At 44.3% G+C, this 26,500-nt stretch overlaps 2 protein-coding genes across 2 annotated transcripts in view; one reads left to right on the top strand and one right to left on the bottom strand.

Moving 5' to 3' along the window:
• Window positions 1-16,332, top strand: part of LOC125298764 (neurexin-3b-like) — a 243,341-nt gene extending 227,009 nt beyond the window's left edge. Inside the window, 2 exon segments of the mRNA XM_048249611.1 lie at window positions 3,747-3,825; window positions 13,654-16,332. Coding sequence (XP_048105568.1) covers window positions 3,747-3,825; window positions 13,654-14,639 — 1,065 coding nt within the window. The 3' untranslated portion in view covers window positions 14,640-16,332.
• A 3,791-nt stretch (window positions 16,333-20,123) lies between these two features.
• The window catches only part of LOC125299371 (centrosomal protein of 128 kDa-like), a 28,665-nt gene continuing 22,288 nt past the window's right edge, over window positions 20,124-26,500 (bottom strand). The window contains 6 exon segments of the mRNA XM_048250620.1: window positions 20,124-20,839; window positions 21,240-21,348; window positions 22,190-22,303; window positions 22,491-22,568; window positions 23,663-23,686; window positions 24,877-24,926. Of these exon segments, the coding sequence (XP_048106577.1) occupies window positions 20,736-20,839; window positions 21,240-21,348; window positions 22,190-22,303; window positions 22,491-22,568; window positions 23,663-23,686; window positions 24,877-24,926 (479 nt within the window). The 3' untranslated portion in view covers window positions 20,124-20,735.

Below are 26,500 nucleotides of genomic sequence, written 5' to 3' on the forward strand. Positions count from 1 at the left end.
GGGCTTTTCTTCAGCTGTTCAGAAGGGGGCCCTCTCTCTCTCTCTCTCTCTCTATTTGCTCTGTTCTTTCTCTCCCTCCATCCATCTACATTTATAGAAGCATCTCTAATGTGCACCTCAATGCCATGTCTTCACCGGTAAAGTGGCTAATGTGTGGAGCACCAGGGAAGGTGCGAAGGTATTTTTGTCCCATTTTTGTCTGGTCCGTTTAGTGAGCTGCTGTTTTCAGCACTCCCAACTGTTGTTATGGTTTAGCCATAATGTGACTTTCTTGCTGCAAGTTCTTGCCCATGACCTGTCCTCTTTTGACAGGAACATGCATGGTACATATAACTCATCTCTCTCTCTTTCTCTCCCTCCCTCTCCCTTTACTGCTGGCAGAAGACAAGCAGGCCTGTTTTTCTTTTCCCCAAGACTGGTTTTCGCTAAAACGAAGGCATTTTGATGCCAAAATATATTCTTTTTCATGCCATGGAGATTTATTCCCAGAATTGGATTTCGCCAGCTGTGAAATCAGGTTTTGTAGGCTTGCTGGCCAGGCACTGAGGGTTGACATGGTGGGGGGGACAGAGAAGACGCATTTTCATACATTTTTGCACAATTTCTTCAGTCTGTCACTATATATCTTTTTAATACCTCTGTTTTTTTTTTTTAGCAAACAGATGTGTTATAATAGCCTTACTAAGCACATCCCCCGCCACATAAAGGACAAAAAAACAAAACAAAGAAAATGTAAATAAAGAATGTGAGGGGGGGGAAAAAGCAAATGGGGGCATTTCATGCTTAGCAAATTCATGGCTCAAAACCAGCTGTTGACCCATTGGCCTTCACTATGCATGTACAAAAGTGAGAGGCATTTTGCGAGGATGTTTATGACATTGAAAAGCTTGCTGCTGAAATCTGCTCCGGCAGTCTCACTCTGTCTCTGTTGCACATGTGTTGCACGGAGACGACAGATTAGGGAAGGTATTATGTTGGAGGTCTTTCATCAGATGAGATAAGAGAAAGACAAGGTATTCCTTAGAGAAAACTGTCACCCAGGCTCTCTCATTTATGCGCCATGACAACACCTACAGTCTCGGGGGGAAAAAACATTGTTTATGACTGGTTGATGTCAGTTAAAAAAGTATACAGAGCCTCAGTTCAGTTATCCTTTAATATTATGGAGAACAGCAGCCATAACATTTGGCAAAATAAATAGTTACGTTATGGCCCTACAAACAACTCTTGAAAGAAAACTATGCCACAACCAAGCATGGTTTAAGATAAATCTATGACCATGGCATGTATGCAATGCAATTTACCCAGATATGACATGGACTTGTGCTAATTATGTAAGTGGGATAATGTATTCTCAGCTGGACTACATTGATAAAAGTCATCATAAGTGTTCTTTAGCTGTGCTTTTGTGTGTTTGGGACTTTGATCCTTAGGGACACCTTGTGTAATGTTAGCGGTCAGATTATGCCAGCTTTTTCTTTCAGCGGATCTGTCGGATGTAATGGTACGCAGGTGAAGTCAGGTAACATGCCACCCAGCAATGAGAAAACAGGAGCGTTGGCTTAAATACAGACATCACAGGCTTACTCTTACTGTTTTGTACACTTAAGGGGCATTTTGACATTGGTTTGTCATATAGATTATCTAACATACAAACAAAACAGATAGAGAGAGAGAGAGAGAGAGAGAAGTGTTGTGCTGACTGTGCTTCCCGGGCCAGTCACGACGTGCCACATCTCTCAAGGTTCCCGGGTGATTTTACACAGCAGTAAACAGGCGGCCTTGCCTCGCCTCTCTCTCCCTCCCCGCACTCTGAGAGAATTATTGAAAAGGCGGCCGAGGGGCTGGAGGGCATGATGGTGCCAGCACCGACATAATTCAATCACCTCTGCGGCCTTGTGTCAACACCCACCGTATGCTGTGTGTGTGTGTGTGTGCGTTGTCTCAGACTGCCGCAAGCTATGACTTTACCCCGGCGTAATAATCTAATCTAAAACTGCCTCACTACCATCGTCTCTGACTTGGGTTTGCTTTTGTTTTTTGGCTGACATCTTGTGTCGTCCTTCAGTGGGGGCTCATATTTTGAGTGTTTGTGAGGAATCAATAACAACACCTCTTCAGCCCCCCCCTCCATGCCCCCGAAGACCTCCCTTCTCTTGGAAGCACTAACCTTTGCACCTGCTAAGCCAGCTACTGTTGAGAGGTCTTACTCTGTGTGGTCTATGCCAGCTTACAAGGCTTGGTCTTTGCCAGAGTAGTTTGTTTGAGAGGTCACATTGAAGTCAAGGTATTTAGGTATTTATTTACCTTCAAGCACTGCTAGCGCTCTCGAAAGTTCTTCGGTCTTCAGTAAGTCACCATCTTTGGGTAATAAGCCCCACCCCTACCCAAAACATGCCTCCAACCTCTAGGAGCACAAGCACAAGCCTTTAAAAAAATCTCTACAGTATGGGTGATTCAGGCTCACTTGCAGACAGAGAGCATTTTTTACTCTGGGCCATAGTTCTATGCTGTGCCTGCGGCCTTGACCACACCGCAGCGTTCACCACTTCTTCATCTGGACACTCGGTGAATACAATCAAACAAATGGACTCTTTAACTGCACTTAATGTCTCAGCGTCTTACACTGTGGCTTTCATATTTCTCTCTCTCTCTCTCCCTCTCTCTCTCTCTCTCTCTCTCTCTCTGTCTTTTTCTTCATTGCACTCTTTCTCTGTCTCTCTTTCACTTCTCCTGTTTCTCTGACTTCCTTTCAAACTCTCTCCCTACTCTTCTACTCTGTCTCTCTCACTCCTTCTCTCTCCCTCCCTCTCTTCTACTCTCCCTCTCTTCTACTCTCTCTCTCTCTCTCTCTCTCTCTCTCTCTCTTTCTTTCTCCTGGGCAGCCTGGCTCAGGAGCACTGTTTCATTAGTCTGTCAAAGCCAATGATATTTAGAGCCTGGACCCTCTCACCCAGGACTGCAAACTCAATCAGCGCTGTGATTTCATAACCCTGCTCTGTGACAGGGCTTATTTTATCGCACCGCCGATCCACGCTAATAAACACCCTGCCCCAACCTACCACCCCATCAAACCAACCCCCCCTCCACAAACACATGCACACACATACACACACACTCTCTTTCTATCTCTCTCTGTCTGTCTCTCTCTCTCTCACAAACTTATACTCACACACACACACAAAAAAGGTGAAATATGACTGACGTAGCAGCTTGGTGCCGGTGAGGGAACGGTGGGGTGGGGGTCGGGCAAATAAATCATCATGTTGGTGGTGGGTGGGTGGTGGTGGTGATCACCCAGTGTGGCACCTGCACACAAATCAGCCCCCCACTCCGCTTCTCCCTGGGACCCTGATGGTCAGTCACAACACACTGATGAGGGAGGATGGCTAGGGGGTGGCAGAGGCGGTGTGTGTGTGTGTGTGTGGGGGGGTGCATAAGGCTGGGGTTGTAAATAATCAGCTGCAGGGAGCAGTAGGGGTAAGGATGGGGTGGGATGGTGCAGAAATGCCATCCTGGCAGGATGATGAGATGTGTGCAATAATAGAGAATGGCAGCAAAGACCCTTCCACATCTGCTCCGTTGTTTTGTCTCCCGCTCCCATAAGCATCCGAATGGTGAATGCAAATTCACTCTGGTGCCGTATGCTTTGCATAGCTGTCTCCTTTCTGTATGTCGTACTTGAACTCCTGTTCTGTTGCTTTTGTTTTTCTCCTCTCTTGTCCACGGTGCTGTCTGGACCTCAGACGACGGACGACATCGTGTCGTCGGCCGAGTGCTCCAGTGACGACGAGGACCTGGAGGAGTGCGATTCGGGACACGCAGGTGGGATGGGTGTGTTGAGTGTGTGCTTGCTTCGATCTGGTCTATTTGATTTGGAAACTTTTTTTTCTGTTTTCTCTTCTATTTATTATTTATTTATTTTTTTGATTTGCAACCGAGGACCTACTCCTCAAAGCATCATGCCCCATGAGAACATAAAGTGTAACTTCAAAAGGGCTCCAGCCAAAGCATTACTAAAGGCATGTTAGATTAGCGTGCTAACTTTGAAACTCCCTTAAGCACTCATGAGTTCAGAGAAGAAACGCAGTGTCCACAATCCTCACAGAAATTCAGCTGTGCTAGATACTCACCAGCACATACCTAGATCTCAGTACACTTAGATATAGTGCTATAGTTGTACCATACTTTTTACAAGTCAAAATTAGATTATTAAAAAGTTACACTTGACTATGGGGCCTAACGTTGCAAACATGGCATTGCATCTATACTAATTTTGTCCTCTCTGCATTCAAAAGAGAGTGGAACTTTAAGTCAAAAGTACAAAATTAGTATCAAGCTCCATGTTGTTCGCACTGATGCTTCAAAATGTATCTGTCCTGTTCATGATTGACCTTTGCCAGTGCGTTTGGTGTGTGTGCGTGTGCGTGCGTGTGTATGCGCCTCACTCGACAGAGGATACATTTTGAGACTCTTGGAAAAGGAACCAAAAATGCTTTCAGCATAGATACTGTGATATGTACTGTAGCAGACTAACTGCAACGGAAACCAGTTCTCCTCTCCTGTGTGTTCCTTTGTCTCCTACGTCAGAGGCTTGCCTTGCGTTGAAACATTCTAATAGAGAACAGATATCCTCGAATTTCTGTGTGCATTGTGTCCCCCTACACATAGTCTCTCAGCAGGTGAAGGTGATTTTTCTACTTTCTTTTTTGTTTCTTTCCTTTTGTATATTATTTGTTATAAATGGACGTCAGAGGCGAGACAGGCAACAGGCTTTAAGCTAATGACGGGGTTGACGTGCAACACGTCTCCTGTTTTGAAAAGCACTTGGGGCGCGACCCTGTTCTACTGAACTTGCGCAATGAGCTGCCATTGAAACGGTTAAGCTGTAATTATGTGATGCCCACAGCGGCGAGTTGGTTGCAAATCCGGCGTGGAGCAACAGGCTGGTTAATTTATGACAACCTCTCCGTTGGCCCTTTTGCCAGTAATGGCGCGGCGAAAGCTTTTTAATTGCCGTGCTGTCCTTCAGAATGCCTTCCTAGCCTAATTAACACGCTTGTAATCTGCCTAAGTATGCTCCATGTGTTGCAAAGCATATGCCCAGTTTTCACAGCTTTTCACCTCCTACAATCAATTAAGAACAATTAAGACAATGAATCATTGCTCATGTTACTCCTCACGTAGAATTAACCACGCCACACTTTTCTTCTTCCTCTTAATGAGAAATGCTTGGCAGATCATGTGCTGTCCTTTATTATATATTCAGTCCATGATCCCTTTTTGTTGTTCTATTACCAACAAAGACAAGTTTCATTACTTTTAAAACAACGTCTACTTGCTTGACCTTATTATTATTGACCAGGGGCACTATCTTTTAATAACAACGAAAGATATGAGGCAACTGGCTAGACTGCAGCGGATTGTTTTGTCTCTATAGTTTGTTTTTTTCTGCACTTTTATCTTTAAAAAGCCATTGCTCAAGGTGCCAGCCCCAAGTGCTCTGAAACTTTGGAATTAGGATACTGTTATAAAGCAAGGTTCTAGTACACAGTACCCCGTCCTCTCTCATTTAAGCAGAACAGACAAGTACATTTGTCTGCATACTACATTCATACACTCATGTTGACACAGAAATTCATATCCTCATTCTGGTAGCCCCGCCCTCCTCCTCCTCCCAGTCTTTTCAGATCATGGACAGTTGCATGACATGTATTGGTTTCATTTGCATTCCTCTTATTTATTATTATTATACATTTTGACGTCCAGTACCCCATCCTCGTCCCCATATTGAGGTTTACATAAACATCTCCCCCCTCTGTATCTTCTCCCACTTGACATTCCATACTCTGTGATTTGGGTTTTCCGTTTGGGCTCTTGTCTCTGTACATCCATCTCTCCAGGATAAAAAGCTGATCCTCTCGTTTTACCTCATCTTGTGCCGCATGAAATTTTGGTGGTTGAAAAAAAAAAAAGATTCTCATTTTTGTTTTTTTTTCTGTGCCATTTGGCCTAACTAAAAAAAAAACAACAACATCCCTCGTTTCTTACCCCCTCCTTCCCCCATATTTAATACGGCAGGAAATAAAAGGCAACAAAATCTTTTCTTGCCATCATCTGTTGATTTATTATTTGTTTATTTTTATTTTTGGCCTTGTGCAGGCAACCCCATTCTGTCTCAAGAAAGTTGTGTGTGTTGTGTGTGAAAGAATGATTCCTTTCCCCAACCCATCCTCTCCCCACTTTATTTCTCCTCAGCCTCTCTGCACATACATGTCTGTTTGAATGCAGATGGCATAAAAAAGAATTTTATTGCCACAAAGTATATCTGTTTTTCTATTCTATTTGTTGCTCTTAGTGAAACCCAAAGCATTTGTGGCATGCACTGACTGTAGCTAGCCCTACTAAAAAACCTCGGAAGATCTCCATCTGCTAATGCATGGACGTGACTGGCACCATTTTGTGCGCTTCTCCATCCATAATGCGCTCTGGCTAACCCTGTGTTGTGTGTGTGTGTGTGATTATGTGTCCCGTGCTTCTGATTGTGTTTGTGTGTGTTGCTGTAGCATTTTCACGCTACAGCCTTTTTGTGCTTTGGTGACATCTCTGTGGTTGTGTTCCTGTGCGTGCTTTGTGTGTATTTGTGTGTTTTGTACTGTACCTTTCTTATGTTCGTCTTTGTCTTGCAATACTGCGTCTCATGACTGTGTTCTGTGTCAAGTACAAACTGTTTGACCTACCCTTGATCCAGAGGGGATTCCACAAGAGGGCTTACAAATGTGAGGGTAGGTCAGGAAGAGAGGAAGCAAAAAAAAAAAAGCAAAACATGACCAGGCTTCCTGACATTTAACCAAAGATGAAAGATTTAGACTTTGAACCAAACCATTTATTTATTTAGCACTATCTCCTTGAAATTTACAAATGCTGTTCTATAATGCAAATAAATGTGTAAGCTACATCTCTCACTCGTTCTCTCTCTCTCTCTCCCTGGTTCAGTGCGGAAAGCATTGAGACATTCACGGAGACGAGTCGTGCCCAGTGAAACGGCTCTCATTACTGTTGACCAGTACATGCTTAATGAACACTCGGGCTGTCACCACAAATTATTAATCGGACGGCTCACAAAGATGTGCAGCTGATTTCGTCCTCGCAGCCCCAGACAGTTTGCGATGAATTCTCACCATCAGTTTTACTGCCTGGGTTGGTCTTTGATGAGTTGTAAACTCTAAGTAACCTTGTATTGGAGCTGAGGGGGGACACAGTTCTGCGGTAGCTGATCCCAGGGGCTGGCTGAAATGGCATTAGGGTGCGAGGTCAGGATTAACAATCGTGCCCTTAGACGGGTGAATGTGTGGCCATGGGGGCGAGGAGGAGGAGGGTGGTGGGACACTGGGGATGGAGGGATGGAAAAGAGGGGTGGCGCGAGACAGCCGATGAGTGGGCTGTGAGGTGTAAAACATGTGAGGCCACTCTCCCAACGCATCCCTCAGAGGGCGCATGAGCCGCGTCACCTCTCGTCAGGCCCCGTTGAGCCTGCTGTCGCTTCGGCGCCGGTCTCAGATCAGTTACAGGGGCTTATTTGGATGACGTGTGTGTGTGTGTGTGTGTGTGTGTGTGTGTGTGTGTGTGTGTGTGTGAAGCACACAAGGGGGAGGTGGGCCGAGTCAAAGCGACTCGGCCCCAACAAATCAAGCCGGCCGTGTAGGAGAGGACTCACGACTCGCGTCCCAAGGATGCCAATTTAAAACTGTGGGGGTGCGCCCAGGGACACAGTGAAGGATTACGAGCAATCTGCAACATGGCATATCAAATTACACCGCCCGCTCTACACCACCAAAATGCCCACACACACACACACACACACACTGTCCTGCAGTAAGTGGACTCTTTGTCTTGCACCCACACACACACACGCTGTGTCCTGCAGTGAGTGGACTCTTCCTCTTGCACCCACACACATACACACACACACACACACACACACACACACACGCTGTGTGTCCTGCAGTGAGTGGACTCTTCCTCTTGCACCCACACACATACACACACACACACACACACACACACACACACGCTGTGTCCTGCAGTGAGTGGACTCTTCCTCTTGCACATAATGGGTGAAGTCACTCTGTCATGGCCTCAACCTCTGAAGCCATGAGAGTCCCATTTCTCACACAGCTGGCGACGGTGACATGCCCTGCAGTGTCCCTTCCACTGTGCCCAGCATGAGGTCCCAGCAGGCTGGACAGTTGTCGGCCACATCTCTGACCCCAGAGTGAAAGTGGGGGATGTCACATGCCCTGCATGGTTGCACGGTGTGCTGACAGTGGCAGCCCCACGAGTGCTATCCCTATGATAATCTCATGTGCCCCCTCACATGGTGTTAGTGGGGTAGGTGTGTGTGTGTGTGGGGGTGTGTGTCATCAGAGCTTAGGCTGAGGTGAAACGATGTGCAGCAGCAGCAGGAGAAGGCTTTGGCCTGGCGTACACACACACTTCTCCACCACAAAGGGATTCTCTGCTCCTTTTCTTTTTCTGCAAAGCAAGGCCAGGGTCCTGGCATCCCTTTCACAGGATCAGGGAATTAAACCCCAGCAGAGAGACACACACACACACACAGATGTGCGCGCGCAACCGGGCCATTCATCCACGTTTGGGAGCCTCGATAAACACCAGCCTGGTCCTGAGAATAGACCACGGATGGCAGGCTGTGCCTGGAGAGAATCTCCTGTTCCCGGGGATTGAGCAGCCCAACCCCTTTGTGTGTACGGAGGGATTGGGTGGGTGTGCAGCCGGACATTTTATGTAAATGTTGCTTAGCGGGCCTCCTGTTGACATTGTGACATTTTCACACTGCGTGACCACACCCGGGGATAGGTGCATTTTGCACTTAAGAGACAACTTTAAGAGAGGTATCCCTGAAGTGTTTGGTTTCAGGAAAAAGACGCATTGAGATAGAAAGGCTATCAGGAATTTTGCTCCACGAGTTTCTTGGTAGGAATAACAGAACTTAGGCCCCAGCCGTGGCGCAACTGGCTGGGGCACTTGCACCGTACGCCGGCGACCCGGGTTCGATTCCCGCCCCGTGGTCCTTTCCGGATCCCACCCCCTGCTCTCTCTCCCACTTGCTTCCTGTCATTCTCCACTATCCTGTCAATTAAAGGCATAAAAGCCCAAAACAATATACCAAAAAAAATAGAATAACAGAACTTAGATCCACCCTCACTGGCTGGAAAAACAAATCAGTTGTTAGTGAACAAACACACAGAAGGATGGCTTCCTGTTTGATCAGGAGTTAAATATAGTCAACATTAGTGGTGCTTGCTTAAGAGCTAATAAGGGATTGTATGAATACACAGAGGTCCTGTATGTCTCATTCCTCTCCAGCCTGCAACTTAACAGTAGCGTGTGTGACCAGGGTGCTATGTTACGATGCAGGGGATGTGTTGACTTAGCAGCAAAGCTAACACAAGGTTGAGCGCTATGAGACACCAGCACAACCCCCTGGCAAACAAAGCTCATGATAACGGAGAGGTGCTTTGTGAATTTTGAGAGAGAGAGAGAGAGAAAAGAGAGAGAAAGAGGAAAGGAGAGAAAATCACCATTGAAATTCCTTACTCTGCATGCCTCCAGCTGCCTCGATAGTCAACTCTGTCATGAATCACTGAGCCATGCTTCTATCAGGCTAAACACACGAACAGACTGGATCTCGTAGATTCAGCCTTCTAAAACCAGAGGGACTTGATAAGCAAGTGCACACTACCATTCCCATGGCACAGTTCCGCAGCAAGCTGAACGCTCTCTCCACCATTGCCATGGGTGTGTTTGCCATCAAGAGATTGTCATCAAGTCAATAGCCTCCATTCATCCATTCAGCCAGCCCCTGTCGTCGATTGTTAATTAATTATGTGCCGTGTCAGTTGAGTGGATGCAGACTGCAAAACAGTGCACCCCCACAAAGCAATTGAACAATCAAGCTTCTGAGATCAATTTCATTCAATTTAGTTTTAACCTAGTTATGTATCACAATTTCCAATTAGTATGGTCTCAAGAGGCTTAGGTGCGCCTGGGTTCCATGAGCTCCTCTGAGAATAAGCACATAGTCGAAGTTGGCAAGGAAACAATCCCATATTAATAGAGAGACATCATACAACATGAACCCAACTCAGAAGAGGAGGGCCTGGGCATGAGAGGGAAAAGGGAGTGATGAGATGGGGAAGGGAGGGTCTGGGAAAGAGACAGGGAGGAAAGCAGAGAGCAGAAGTAGATTTATAGTTTATATATAATGTACATCCTGAGACATGGTGCAGACAGCACACAGTTTATCAGGTTCTGAATGAATTTTTGCTCATGTCCTCTTGTGGAATTCCTTGGAATATTGTTTTATCTGTCTAGCAAAGGCTGTTGGTTATATATTGACACAAGATCAAATATTTACCAAATAATAAACGTATTAACTTTTTAAAGCCCTATTAAATTTCACAGTTAGCTGTAATAATGTGATGACATAATTAATTAGGTGACAATGTAAATTGGGTCTCTTTGTTTGTCCAAGTTAAAAGTGCTTGTCTAATGATACAGCCCACAGCCCTTGGCGCTCCACTGTAGTGGGGCACTTGAGCCAGTCCTGTAGATCCCAGCTTGCCTTGACATTATTCTACTCTCCCTAAATGCAACTTATTCAGAGCATGGTTTAACCTTGCAGTGAAAATCCCAAACAAAATGAAATTAAACAAAGCAAACAAACAAATAAAATAAAAAATTCCTTTCCCTCCCCTCCAAGACGTACATCCAGACTGCACCCCTGTCCTGTCTTTCTTAACGTACAGTACTAACACACGTTTTTGTAAACAATCAAACACACAAAAACACTGGAGACAACTAATAATCCTTGTGATTATTAGTTGCTGAAGGTGGTGACCGTGATAAGTCAGTGTGTCCCTCCTCTCCTTTTGTTAACCTCAGTGTGTGCTTTCTGGTTGTTCCTCCCCCTTGATAGTGTGAGTCGCAAAATTATGTCCATTTGCTTTCCTAAAAATGTGCTTGTGTGTTAAAATACGTATATATGCATATGCATATGTGTGTGTATATACATTTATGCTGTTCTGATTTCCATAAAGTAATAAGAAATGAACATTAATGATTTATGATGATTTAAATATGGCAATTCTGTGATAAACTTATACATTGTTATTCCTGTCTTGGTCTCTTTCTCTCTTTCTTCTTGATGGATGGTGTTCGTTAATTTGATTGGCTCTATTGACGACCCCAAACTCAATTACTGATTGGCTACACTAAAACTTCCAAACTTCCTCAGTTCATCAAGAATGAAATAGAGGAGGATGGTCCAATTTAACCCCTCACCACTATCTTCTTTATAAAAAAAACTTCAAGATCTGCAGTTGATCACTTCTCCTCCAAAAAGTAAAACTCAATTGACCAGATGAATTGTGTTTAAAAATAAATAAATAAATAAATAAATAAATAAACTGCATGGTGAAGAAGTTGCAGCTTAGGGTTTGTAAGACTTGTCAGTGTTGAGAGTGCTGTTTTTTTCTCTTGTGGATGGGCATGTATATGCTCACTGTCTGTATATCCCCATCCCTTCCTTACAGCTAAAAGCTCTAACGCAGCCCGACCGCTTCGTGCCGCCTTTACATGGACATGGCAACTGATGTACACGTTCTCACCCATCTTTGTCATTTCCTACCTAGTATGTTCATAGGTCCTTCTCCCTCCCCCCCCACCCACCCACCCCCTCTCTCCTGGCCCTCGCTTCCCCCAAAAAACTTTAGCGATGATATATGTACAGTCATACATTTCTTCAAAACAAAAATAACATTTTAATGTCAAGGGAAAAAAGAATAAATAAATAATACATTATAAAAAGATTTAATAATCAGATTTACATATCTGATGCAAAAAATTGAGATTATCTATTAAAATATCATAGATGTACAGTTTTCATTTTGTAAAAAAGTTATTTATCAAAAGAAAGAGGAAAAAATAACTAATTAACAGAATGGTGAAGTTTATTTTTCATGTCATGGTGTGTGGATGTATGTGTTGTTGCCTCCCAGTGCCATCCTGTCAAGAGAGAGATCATTTAAAAAAATAAACTAAAGTACTGCTTAATAACAACAATCTTACAAACTAACCACACTTGTCCAAAAGGCATTCTTACACAACTTTCTTTTGTAAATTTTTTTCTTCCTGCCAAAATCATGCGGGCAATTTGTTGATGTAAGTTACAAAAATATGGTATGCTTCCTTCCTTTGATGAGTACTTTTTTTTTTTTTATTGGCTCTTATTATTATTATTTTTTTTCAAAAACTGACTAGTTTTGATTTTTCTTTTAATCGTATTTACTAACCCTTTTTCAATCTGTGCCTATGGTTTGCGAATGTTTCCAGGTTTTGCTTTGCGTTTGGTTGTTGATTTGTTTTGCATTGCATTTCCTTTCTGTTCCGTTGAATTTCTGCTTTTCTTTTCCTTTCCTTCGTAGACATTTGCATTGCCTTGTAGTGCCCTTTGTTTGTGAGCCTTTGCAGTGTGTAAGCTGGACACTATGGCAGACGGTTGGACTGGTATCAATGACCATCTGAATGTTTTTATAGCTGCATAACTCAATGTAATTAAAACAAAAAGTAAAAGTTGTAACTAAGGATCGTTTTTTTCTAATGCAAGTAAGAAACACCATGGCAACCTAGTTCACATAAAAAAAAAAACTAAACAACACAATTTGATTCTACATATTACTTAACATTCAGGTGTTGTTGACGTGTTTTCTGACCTAATGCCATTGTGGTTACCACATAAGACCTGTCAAAAGGCAAAAGACTAGGGTCTGTGAGGGAACCTGCCGAATCGGTTTTGTGAAGAGTGAGCGAAAGCTAGCCCCATGTGTGCAGGTATTTTAGTCCACACAACAGCAGAACTAGGAGGTAAGAAACAACTGTCCTGAGAGGCTAGCAAAGCACCTAATAATCCCTCAAGTCTCTGGAATTAAGTTCTTTGTGACATACAGTACATACCTACACGTTGTACATAAAAGTGGCAAAAAAGTGGCTTGTACTAAGTAGTTACTAAGTAGTTCATGCACAGATTTACACTTTAACAACAAATGTAGTAGTATTTTAAAATGTAAATTAAATAAATACATTGTAAATGTACATTGATATACATGGAATATGATTGATAAAGATTCATAAGATTAAATGTTCCATTCAGTAATTACTTGTTCTAATAGGCCTACATAGATAGTATTATGCCTGGTGTTGTTTTGTAGCTGCCATTATGGAGTTACATAGTACTCAAACTGATAGTCTCTACTGATAGTCTCTTTGGAGTTGCAGGGCGATACTAGTTATATTTAGGCACAATACCTTACATATCCCTTGAAGCCTTTTGATGCATATTTGTATTTATTTTCTAATCCTTTCCGCATTATTTTCTGTTTGAACTTTATTTGTGCAGGTGTGTGGATTTTGCATTTGTGTAGAATAGTGTTTTTGGTCATTGTTTGTTTACCTTTGGTTTGTCATTTTTTGCTTTAGTCTTTCTGTTTGGTGTGTTCTATAGTGTGGACTGTTGTGTAAAGCCTGGCCGTCCTCTAACACGTGTCCTTGTCTCTTTCTCCCTTTGTCCCACAGGAGGGGAGTTAGTCATCCCCGTTCTAGTAGAGGATCCCCTAGATATCCCTCTTGTCTCAACCCGTGCTCCCTATATCCCCCTTCCCCCAACCCTACGCCCTGTCCTCACCATTATCGAGACCACCAAAGAGTCCCTGTCCATTCCTACTGAGGCGGGGGTACCTTGCTTGTCGGACCGAGGCAGCGATGATTGTGATGATGATGATGATGATGGTGATGATGATGGTGATGGCTTGGTGATATCGGGGTTTGGCTCTGGGGAGGCATTCGACTCCAGCCTACCCCCGACTGACGATGAAGATTTTTACACCACCTTCTCCCTGGTAACAGATAAGATCTTGACCACGTCGGCCTATGATGGCGGCTACAAAGCCCACGCGCCCAAGTGGGAGACCAAGGACTTTAGGCCTAGCATGGCTCCGGAGGTCAGCAGGACTACGGCCGTGCCCCCCGCGCTGCCTGACCTCCGGAGCACGACGGTGGCGTCCGCTCCGCCATCCGAGACGCCGCCCAAAATCCCAGCCGGCAAAATGAACAACCGCGAGGTCAAACCCCCGCCGCCGCCGCCGCCACAGACGGACATAGTCCTACTCCCGCTGCCCACGTCCTACGACGTGGACGGCACCAAGCCCCGCGGCCCGCTCATCACCTCGCCCATGCTGCGCAACGTGCCCATCCCTCTTCCCACCATGCCGGGGATCCGGCGGGTGCCCCCCGGTGCCTCAGAAGTCATCCGCGAGTCCAGCAGCACTACGGGCATGGTGGTGGGCATCGTGTCGGCCGCCGCCCTCTGCATCCTCATCCTCCTCTACGCCATGTACAAGTACCGCAACCGGGACGAAGGCTCATACCAGGTAGACGAGACACGGAACTACATCAGCAACTCTGCACAGACCAACGGGGCAGTGGTAAAAGACAAACAGTCCAGTGCCAAGGGTGCCAACAGCAAGAGACCGAAAGACAAGGACAAGGAGTATTATGTATAAAAAAACAAACAAGTTCAATAGCTCAACAGTGGACAAAAAGAGCAGTGTGGTATTAGAAAACAAACAGGTGGAACCAAAACGTGAGTAAAAAAAATTGCAGTACCACATTTGGGAGCTACAATTTCACTTTAAAAAGCCCGCTGAGAACTCACAAAACTGATGAGTCACTGAACAATAATGTACTGTGATTTCAAGCACACTTACTATGGTAAGCATATGGAGAAGGCAAATAGGCACATTGAGGACCTGTGTTACCGTGTGGTTGGTTGGTCTGGTTGCAGAAGTTGGCAGTGTAAAATATCTCATTGTTACATTGTTTATCCCCGAGTGACTTTCAAGAGATCTTTGATCCTTGGCATCAAAAGTAACAACAACGGACCACATTAAAAAAAAAAAAGAAAAGTACAAAAAAAAAAAAAAACTTGTCCATTGTAACTCTGTAAAATACAACAATGATCATCAGCCATTTTGGGCATGCATGTGAAATGTGTGTGATACAATGCTGGCGTCTTTTGCAGAGAGAGAAGCGAGAAAGTGAAGAGGATTAGAACTGATGTTAAACAAAAATGGAAAGTGAGCACAATTTGCCATAAGAAAAAAACGCTCAATTCCCACTGAAGAAGAATAAAATGCAGATGTGATGATCGAGTCGTCACACTCACTTTTTGTTGATTTCTTTTATGTTTTTTATTTGTTTGTTTTGTCTCGTTTTCACTATAAATATATACAGATATATTTTGATGGGAAGAAAGCATAAAGTCATGACAGACATAACAGTACAGTTCTCAATTTAATTATCGGCAGTGTATCAGTTTGTCAGATTTTTTCTGTTTGGATGCAGGATTAGGAGTCACTTTCTTTCTACTGGTCAGGAGAAAGGGTTTGGCAGCCACACATGGCATCGAGATTGATTTCTTATAAGAAATGCCAGGTCAGATCAGTCACAAAAAAAATACAAGATTTTTTTTTTAAAGTGTGTATAAGACAAAGGTGATATTTCTTGGTATATTTTCTTTTTGAATGTGTATTTTTTTTAAAAGCACTTGTCTCTGTACTTTGCTACATTATGTGTTTTGCGTCATTTTCCCTAGCCCCTTTCTCATCCTTTTGAAACTGCTGCGACTGAAACCATACCATCATGTCTGTAGGATGAATGATTTGTCAATGTTAAAACAATACCTGGGAAGATGGTGTGAGGATCCAATGTGAAAAAGTGTGAATTTCATGTTGTCACAGTCAACTGTGTCAAACAACAGATATGTTTACATATTTTATTACATTATTGCCGTTGTACTTTGTAGGTCAATGCTGTACATAACATTTGCTGTTTTTTTTTTTTTTTAAACTACTCTGTACAGAAAGAACATCGGGCCTAATTTATCAGTGTAGTTCATGACGAAAATAATTATTTAATTTCGGTGTGAAATCAGATTTGAGCAAGCATTGCATATGCATTTTTTTGTTTTGTTTTGTTTGTAAAGAGCGATGAAATGTTGTTAGGTTAGCAATCTAGTCTTTCTGGATGGTGTTTCTAGTCGCATGAATATTTGACTACTGGAAGCTGTCAATTAATAGATCAACGCCCTCCTCCGTACCACGGCCTACGTATCATTTGTTATTTTATTGTTATTTATTTTTTTATTTAAAAAGGGTTTAAGAAAATTTTAAAATAATAAAGATGGACTATGATGGAGTTGGTTGCAGAGTGCCGATACGTTTACTGAGGTACAGGATGAATTGTTCAGTGTCTGTCCATGTTCTGTCAAGTTCACTGTATGTGCTTTCATTTTCTTCTTTCATGTTCAACTTTTATTGTGCAGTTCTTCTTATTTGGTTATTCATTTTATAACTGTTCGTGCTGGCAAATATGTGGGATTTTATTTTTAAGTCATTGAATCGTTTTCTGTTCATGTCACATTTTTGAAGCAAATTCAAATCAGTGTGTACATTCATTTTGATTGTGTTGATGTTTTTTTTATTGTTCATCCATTGTTTTTCCCTTTTTTGAGTTTAGGTTACATCCAGCAATAAAATGTTCTTCCCAGAGTTTTCACAACATTAGCATATGATGGTTGTGGTTCGTTCAGTTATGCAGTGTTAAGGAAACATTAGCCCACATCTACATATAGCAGACCACTAAAAAAAAATCAAAACATCTGGTCAATCCTAACAAGTATTCTTTGGTCTTATAATAATTAATAATTAAAAACCCTATTTTCATGCCGAGATGGTTTCAAAATAAGAGGCATGTGGGGGTGAGCAGAGGAACTGAGTCAGGGAGACCTGATCACTGAACCAAACTAAATCCACCCTACGCCCCATGTGACTGAACACTGTGTTTGTTTTGCAAAAAGTAATACGGTCCTACTGAATGCACCACAGTCTGTATAATGTGCCTCTTAGTTTGGCCTCTTTACTGCCGCAGTAGCAGAGGTCTGGTCTGCCAAACAATGGCCACCAAAATGGGGGAACAGCAGGGAGATGTGTCTGGGCAGACAGTCTGCCACATCTGTGCAGGAATGCAGGGAGATTAGACTAGCTCAGCCATATGGCCAGGTTAGGATTTGTGGATATGTGTGGTCAAGTGGTCCTCAACCACTTCCAAGCCCATTTTGATGCCAATCTTGTTCCACAGACATGGCCCACTGAGCACTGGGCGATTTCTCCATTTCTCTGGTGCTTGCTGGCCGGGACCAGCCTTGGATACCGTTCAGGGCACACGGTAATCAAATGGGAACGCGTTCATCCGTGACACACGTCAGCAGTGTACTGTTAAAGAACAACTTTATTTTTTCAAGGAAACACACACACACACACACACACACACACACACACACACACACACACACACACAAAGATATACACACACTCATAAAGGTATTGAGCTCACTGTAAATTCGTTAGGAGGATTGCTCTCGCTATCGAATCTCAAATAAGTACAGCCTGTTTTATGTTGGCTCGACAAACAGTAGAGAAAGATTGCCATCGATGCAAGATGCTTTACAGGAATTCAATTCGCCATTCGTCAATATGTTGTGAGTTATGTAGAGAATCAGCTCTCCCCCCTGCAGCCAGGAGCAGAGCTGCTAAGTGTTCCGTGACTCGCACCAAAGTCTCAAGCGGCCAAACTTTAATGACCACTACCCTCCGTATTTGCCCAGAGCTTCGCTCACTAGAGAATTAGAATTTTATAGATTATATTTTGCACGTATGAACTGAATGGTTGACATGAGTGATCGATGAGCTCAGCCACACTACTCCAGAGCAAACCTGTGACTTCAGCTTATTGTAATTATCTTCAGGGATGGGATTTTTCTATTAATTTCATGATCATAATCAATCACGAGAGCATGTAATATAAATCACTGTCCCTATGAAATTTTTGCTGCTTCTTTTTACTATCCAATATTTACTACAAAGGTAGAATTGAAATCCACATTTCTTGTCATACATGCAGAGGTCCACCTGTCCCTATGAGTGAAACATTTAAATAACAACAAAAAAAGAGCGATTTTCAATATCCGTTTGAGTGTAATGAGAGAAAGCGAATAGTGGTTTCTTTCTCTCTACACACATTCTCTTTCCGTAGCCAAACTGACCCCCCCCAGAGCAGCGGTGATCCCAGCCTTAAGCGCGCATCTGGCCAGAGGACGCCAAGGACGTGGAGCGTAGCTGACGCTGATGAGTTGTGACGGGTAAAAAATGAGGCAATCTGACCCACGCTGCCCAAAGAAAGGCCACCGACCTCTCACAGCCAGGGTGCAGGCGGGCACATATCACAATAGGAGTACAGAACATATCAATAGGAGGCACAGAAGTCGAAAGTGAGGAAGGAAAAGAAAATACAGAAAATACAAAAAAGGACTGATGGTCATCGTGCTTTAATGCAAAATGTCCTGTATATGCTGCATAGCTTTTCATACGTCTTAGAGAAAAGGGAGAAAAAAGCTGCAGCTCCTGCTGAGGCGAGGTGTGCATAAGTCTGTTTACAAACAAGCCCCCCAAATCCCCTCTCTGTAAATATGCCTGCCTCACTCACGGCCAGGCCTTCGTAATTCCTCCGACTTGAGAAGCGTCGTTCAGCTGATGGAGGCTGTTTTCAGGAGGGCTGCAGCAGAAGAGAAGAGAGCAGAACAGAGCGACAGCACACAGCACAGCGCAGGCAGTGGCTCTGGAACCAGGCTTTCTCTTGCACGCCATCGCCGTGGCCACAGTGCCCCCTTATGCTGCAGTGACAGACTCCAGCAGGCAGAGAGCCGGGGCCACGCTGCACAGTTGCATAGAAACCGAAAGGGCTTTGAGGGAAAAAGCCTGAAAGTGATCCTCGCTTGGGGGGGGGGTGGGGGGGTGGTGGTCGATGGGCTCACTCGGAGAGAAAAAAAGTTCCAAAGAGCATTTTCATGGCTGGGGTGGGGGCACATCATTGCTCATTAGGATCTCACGTCACACGAGGGGCAACTCCTCGCATAGATGAAAGTGAAAGTCGGATGTTTTGTGTTTATGTCCATCAACATGTGTAGAAGAACAAGATCAAAGACAGGTGGAAGTGAGGTGAGGCTACTCTGAAAAACACACACGCCACATAAAACTACAAGCCAAATGAGATCTCCAACTCCTCATTTCCAACCCCGCAGTAGACAAAGGGAGAGAGCGCCATTCAAAGACACAGAGAAGAGGAGGAGAAAGGAGAGGAGGAGCATGCCGAACACTCCTCTGTGACTGCGCTGGGGCTGGCTGTGGCTGACAGTGATGTATTCCGTGGAGCGGGGGCGGCAGCGTAATTGGATTCAACAGGAATCCCAATGAATCCCGAGCGCCTGGAAGCGGCCCATTTTCCCTGGGCTCCACACCACAAACCCAGCTCCCAGCCAACCAGCCAGCGAGGCAGGGCGACATTATGAAGGCTGGCAGGAGGAGGGGGGGGGGGCCTGGGCTGAGCAGGGCGACATTATGAAGGCTGGCAGGAGGAGGGGGTCTGGGCGCGAGGCGAAACAATGGCAGCTGGCGGGTGGATGGAGACTATAGACCATCTCTCTAGCCTAGCGCAAGGCACACACGCTACAAAAGCTGGACGCTGTTCTGCAGGGCAGCCATGGGCCAGCTGGGAGATGAACAATAGGACCTGGCACTGGCGTCAATCAGTGGAAAATGAGTCAGGCGATGAGTGTGATTGTGATATCACAGATGAGGCAACGAGACAAATGCATTCACATCCGCAGTTCACATCCCAGGTGCTCACATTGCCTGTGAGCCATTCATGTGTTTTCACTTGTAAACAACATACAGTACTTGTTACACAACCATACACAACTAACTATACTATAGTTAGATTTAACTTTTAACAACAGTGCCTCTCTCTCCCCTGTAAGTCTTTCAAAGGCTGGATCAAGATTTGCCTCATTCTCTTCAAACACAAACTGATTTTGTGTTAACTGCACTTATCGTGTCTCAGACAGGCGTAGGAAATGAGACATCGAGACGATGTAATGCAGCTACATGTATTTTTGGATTTCACTGACAATTACAAAATAGTATAAAACAGTGACTGTCAATGCTAAAAAATATTAAGATAAAAAACAAACAATCATTTCACAGTACAGTAGTGTTATAAAGATGTAAAATGTATAAAACATGCACACACTTTTCAGCATGCATAGTTCCAAAGGCACCACAGTTTGAAATGAGATGGTCCTCTCAGAACAGTTTAAACAGTTGTTATAAAACACCACTTACTGGCACCATTTACAGGAGAAAAGAGCTGGTAATTGATGGTAATTTAAAAAAATATGGAATATATCACGTTCCTAAAAAATACTCCTCTAATGGTTTCTTCTTAACCTGCACTTTACCCTGCTTCCTGTTCTGCTGATTGGTCTGGCCAGCTGTTGCCATAGAGGTAGTCATGGTAGTCGTGCGCCGTGGAGTGGGGTTGATAATGGCAACAGTCCGCAATCGCATGGTTTCTAAGGGGGAAGGCATGCTGACAGGCCACCAGTGGAGAGGCAATCAGCAATATGGATGTTTGACCACCGGCCGATGCAATATGGACGTTTGACCACCGGCCGATGCAATATGGACGTTTGACCACCGGCCGAGTCACACGACAGCTCTCTCCAGGTGTCCACTGATGGCGGAGGCGTCGCTGGTGAGGAAAGCAGAGTCCGGCTCGGGGGAGCGGCCTAAACGCCGAGGTGGTGCTGCTGAGACAGAGAGCGAGGGGGGGGGGTCTCAGAATAGATAGTGAAATTACACATTTGAAATCGTTTAAGAGTGTCATTTCAGGCATTACGAGAGTCAAGTGCTCATAGATCCAGGGGGTAGGTGGTGAAAATGCCTGAACCTTTACCCAGTTTTCTGCCGTTTTCAGTTTCAACTTTTCTCTCAAAACAAATAGGGTAGAACTGCTCAGTTGCTGTCTTCCCCCAAATGCACTTCCTAGTGACTAATCTGCACAAGGGTGTTTTAAAAAAAATACCCACCTATTCTTTCTCTTGACCTTAGAAAAATTAGGCCGTGGCTAAAGTGTGCTGAAGAGAGAGAGAGAGTGTGTGTGTGTGTGTGTGTGTGTGGGGAGAAGGGAGGGGGTGTCATGGGACTCACAGGCAGCGCCAGAGAGCAGGGTGCTGGACAGGAAGGTCTCGTATCCTCGGAAAGAGGAGGAAAGGCCGGCCAGTTGGAGACTCCGGGACGTAGCGTCCAGCTTCTCACCCTGCCAATGATACATAACTTTATTTTAGAGACTCAGAGTCCAGATGACACACAATGTGCATACATACATAAATACTTACATGCATCCAGACATACACAACAGCCACAGTAAATAAAACAGTCAAATATTTGTTCCAATGTTTCCAATAGCAAGAAGAATGCCAGTTAGTGTAGGGTCAGTGAGGGCCATTATGTATTCCTGAATATACTGTATTCCTTGACTCAATTAATCGAGGATGAAAGGTCGGACCAATAAAAAAAAACCTCCATGAGCAACAACAACCAATAGTGCAGAGCAAAAGAAAAGCAGGAAATGAATGCCAAACGCCTGTAACCTCTACCTATTACCAACAAAAGGAGAAGACCAAGAGTGTGGTGCACTTCAAGTGTTAGTCCACATTTCTGACATTCTCTAGGGAGGGTTTTCATTTCATTTGATTGGAAGTCTGTTTTCTAGTCGAAGAAAATGAACTCGACAGCCAATTTCCGCTCTGTTTGTTTTGGTAGTGAAAACCTTGATAGGAAGTTGCTATTAGGCTAATGCAATAAACACTTAAATGTGAGAAGGAGGAGAGACCGCAGAGGCTTTGTGAAAACGAGAATAGGCCATGGGGGAAAATTGCTTACCGACTGCAATCAGCGGCAAAATACTGCAATGATGGGGCCGTCAGGAATTACAAAAGCTTCTCCTTCACCCTCCTCAATCTAAATACTCCCTTCTCTCTCTCAAAATGAGCTTTTTTTTTACTTAAGTCTTCATGATGGTTTATTTTCATTGACGTGCTCCTCTTTTTCTTCAGGGAGGGGTGGGGGGTTTGTCGATGGAATGAAAGCCGCCTTACTCGGTACTCCTGGATCTTGCGCTTGGACTCCTCCAGCTGATTCTGCAGGTCCCCCACGATCTCCTTGTATTTGCTGTAGCGCTGCTCCACCGCCTCCCGCTGGCGCTGGGACTCCTGCCGGGACAGAAGCAGAACGCTGAACACAGACGCCAGCGCTGAGCTCAGACTCGCCCACGGAGGGGTTGTTGGAGGGGCAGGGGGTGGGGTGGGTTGGGGTGCGGGAGACGGAAAAGGAGAGTACATAAGAGGTGCAAAGCAAAGCGTTCTCAGAGAACGGAGTGAGAGGAATGAGCTCCCTCACCTCCAGGTCCTTGAAGTTCTCCATCAGGTTGGGCTTGTCAGGTACAGACTCCAGGTGATCCAGGGCTAGCCGGGTGCTCTGGATGAGAATGGTTAGTTTATTTTAAAGCCCCCTCTGGTTCTTCAAGCACCAACGCCCACCCCACCAAAATAAAAAAAAAAAAAAAAAATACAGGCAAATCAGAAGTTGAGATGTTTTATATTTAAAATGCTAGTCGAGCTCACAACGTAAATTCCACATTATACGGAGTGTCCTTTTAAAACAGCATTAAATGACACTATGTATATAACAAATAAGTACACATAATTACACATCACTAACACTAACTTAAATGTCATAACCCATGCAGACATATAAAAAGTGCATTAAACTGAATTAAATATTCAGCATAAAGTGCCTAAGAAGCCTAAATCTAAAGTGGGGCCGATCACTTCATTGTGCGCAGAAGAGAGAGAGAAAGCCACAGACTTGCCTGGGTGTCCCACAGGAGAGTAGGGGGTCAATATGCAGTGCCAATATGTTGTTGCAGTAAGCAAAAATGATTTGAATTGATGGAGTCCTAACTAAAGGCCAGGAGTTGTCCCGGAGCTAATTGAATGTGTGGCAGTGAGCCGTGGCACATAATTGTGATGGATAGTGGGACTTTCGAACGGCTGTTTTTTTCCTCCTGCCACATTAACACTCTCGAGTCAATGTGGGCTGTCAATAAGCTTAACAAATGTGCATCTTACGCCTCCCCCAGTGAGTAATCATTGAATATTCAGGAGTGCTTATCCTCAAATTATCATGTATTGCGCTCCTGGCAAATATGACATCTCTTGTTCCTCCGTTAAAAGCTATCTTCGGAGAACCATCATCTTTCCCATTCTCATTTCATTAAATAGTAATGTGCTCACCATAAAAAAGACCATGAAAATTACCTTTGAAACATATACTCTACCATTAAAAAATGATCTGTGCACTCAAGGTAATGGATACATTTATTTTAAACACATAAATTACTTAGCTCATGGAGTATGACATCTTGTAAGGTTGTGCGAGCAAAGCTTGGGGCACTAAATGTCACAGGCACTTTTATCAGTCTTTTACATGCTGGACTGATGCCAAGTATAAAGCGGATTCAGAAAATTAGGAGTGCTTTTTTTTGTGAACAAACAACAAACAGGTCTTACCATCTCCAAATCCAAGATTCTATCCTGTGGAGACCAAGAGAGAGAGAGAGAGAAATTGGAGTGGGGGCAAGAAACAGATTCATAAATACCATTACCATAACTACAGTACTATAAATGCCATAAAAAATAAACCCACTCATTCAATGACATTAACATGAACAGAGACCATCATCCAGCTCTACTCTACCCTCCTCCACACTGCTCAGTCCCCCCGTGCACAGCGCTGGGGAGTTGGGGGCTCGTCCGGGATCTCAATGCCAGTCACAGGTGTTTCTCATCCATCAATCACAAAGCGGACACCTGGGTGATGCGTGCCCTCCCTCCACGCTGCAGCACACCACACATAATTACAGTGGTTGCTCACAGCTGGGAGCCTGTGTCTCCTGCCTGAGAATGCCGCAGCTTCTGTCTAAGGAGACTCATTAATATTAGTTGTGAACAGCCAGGTGCCTTCACAGATGTATTGCAGGCAGGGCTCTGCTTGCTAGTAAGTACTGAAGCATAGACAGGAGGAGGCTGTTTCACCAGAGGAAATATCTGTGCAGGTAGGGGCGGTGCGTTGAGAAATGAAAATAAATCAACAGAAAGGTGTGCTACTTTGTTTTTTTTTCTCCTGACAGGATTTTTTTCCCCACTTATGTGCATGGAATGGTACCAGCGTCAAAACTTTGTGACAGGTTTACAGGCTGTCAGGGCATGAGGGGAAAACAAGGAAACTTTCAGATTTGAGGTAATTGAGATTTTCATGTGCAGTGACAGTGCTGGCTCTCACATTTCAACCTCATGACAGTGTGAATCTTCAACTCAAACTTGCTCTCCAACACAGAATTCTTCCACATCATTTCACATTCAAGTCATTCAAACCTTAGTTTTACAGTATATGGTTGTGCTTGCTATTAAAGCACATAATGATTTAACATGTAAATCTAAGATTGCACAGACAAAACTAACTCTGCAGGAGGAGGGCGTCACCATGCAAGGCGTGCGTGTCTCAGTTTGCAGCACTGTGTGTGGGCTTGTGTGTATTTAGTGTGCATTGAGACACCTGTGCATGTTTGTGTGTGTGTGTGTTGAGGCACATGTGTATGGCAGGGGGAGTATGGGGTGCACTCGACAGGGACAGAGTGTGTGATGTGAGGTTAATAGCCTAGGCTGGGCTGGGCTAGCCGCACAGCGGGGGTGGTGGTGGGGGGTATGTGGAGGGACTCACTGACCTGCAGGCTTCTCATCTCCTCATCCTTCCTGCTGTTCCTCTCCTGCAGGTCTGCACACAGCACAATACAAAGGCATCAGCTAAGAATGTGTGGGTCGTGTGCGTGTGTGTGTGTGTGTGTGTGCGTCTGTCTGTCTGTCTGTCTGTGGTTTTGTGTGTGTGATTATGCACAAGTTCTTTTATGCGTGTACATTTACTTCATGCTTCATTGACAATTTCCATAATAAAGCAGGAAAGCAGGTAGACAGTATGTGTGTTTATATTATATGACCAGTACCAGGTTACACTTCATCTCGAAGATATTCCTTCCATTATTTTAAGATGGGCACTACTAAACAAAGCTTCCATCACAACTTCATAGCTTCTTCCCAAAGACGTTTCAGGGGTGCTTTATAAACCTGAAGAGATTGGTCTTCACGGACCACCGCCGACTTTAGTGTTTGATCCGTCAGGAGAGCTCTGCCCACAGCCTTCAGGGCTGTGGTCACCCGGGGTCAGTTACTCAAGCGAAGCCTTTAATCCCAAATTCCATCCCTCCGTCTTGACCAGAGAGAGAATAGGAGAGTGTTCGACACAGAGAAAGAGACAGCCAATCTAAGACATGACCCAGACAGTTGGTTTTCTGGGTTTTATGAAGCTACTGCACGTAAGTCCTAACACGTGGACAGATTTGAAATCCCACGCTGGGCGCTGGGTGGGGGGGGCTGGCGCTGATGTCTTTTCTACCATGTGGTCTGAATAAAACATGGGTTTTGGCACGACCACCAAGTGAGAAAAAACACAGATCTCCAATCTGATTTTGTTGGGCCATGCCTTTCGCTGCAGAGAGGACACAGAGCAGCTGGCACGAGGGCTTCAGAGATTGAGCTTTGTTGCGGAGCTTTTGATACGGCTCGCCATTGAAAGGAGGGCTTGGGGAAAGATTGGGACAAAGATACAGGGGTCCAGTCTTTAGTTCTACCAGGTTTTTTTTTATTTGTTACCAGAGAAAAGCAGAAGTGGGTTATGAGATGTAGCTGATGGTGGTATTGATTATCTCTCCTCTTCTGGTGTTGAGAGGGTTTGTTTGGTGTCTGTGTGTGTGTGTGTGTGTGTGTGTGTGTGTGTGTGTGTATGTTTGTGTGTGTCTTTTGTGAGGTGACCCTTTCTGTGTGTGTGTATGTTTGTGTGTGTGTGTGTGTCTTTCCCTTTCTTCTATCGTCTTCCTCCATCTCACACTTTGACTACTGCTTAAAACTTCTGCACTTTCATCCTTTGGTAGTAGCATCGATTGATGTAGTTTTAACTGCCACTATATTGTAGCTTGAATGTTATTTCTCATTCTCTTTGGATAAAAGTGTGTGTGTGTGTGTGTGTGTATGTGTCTAAGGGTGCTTATGGGAACAGAATGTCACTGATAGGTGTGCACTGAACAGGAATCCTCTATCAGGTGGTGTGTGTGTGTGTATGTATTCGAGTATGTTAGAAGTGGTATTCAGCATCTTCAGGATGCTAAGAGGCTGGCATGCTAAGAGCCAATCTCCCACCAGATCTAATTTCTCTGGGTGTCAATGTATCCATTGCGTGTTCCAAGTCTGCACTTTCTTTACAATGTGCACTCAGTGATATACAGGACAAAAGCAGGA

This window comes from Alosa alosa, chromosome 8 (assembly GCF_017589495.1).
Source record: "Alosa alosa isolate M-15738 ecotype Scorff River chromosome 8, AALO_Geno_1.1, whole genome shotgun sequence".
Taxonomy (NCBI): Eukaryota; Metazoa; Chordata; class Actinopteri; order Clupeiformes; family Clupeidae; genus Alosa; species Alosa alosa.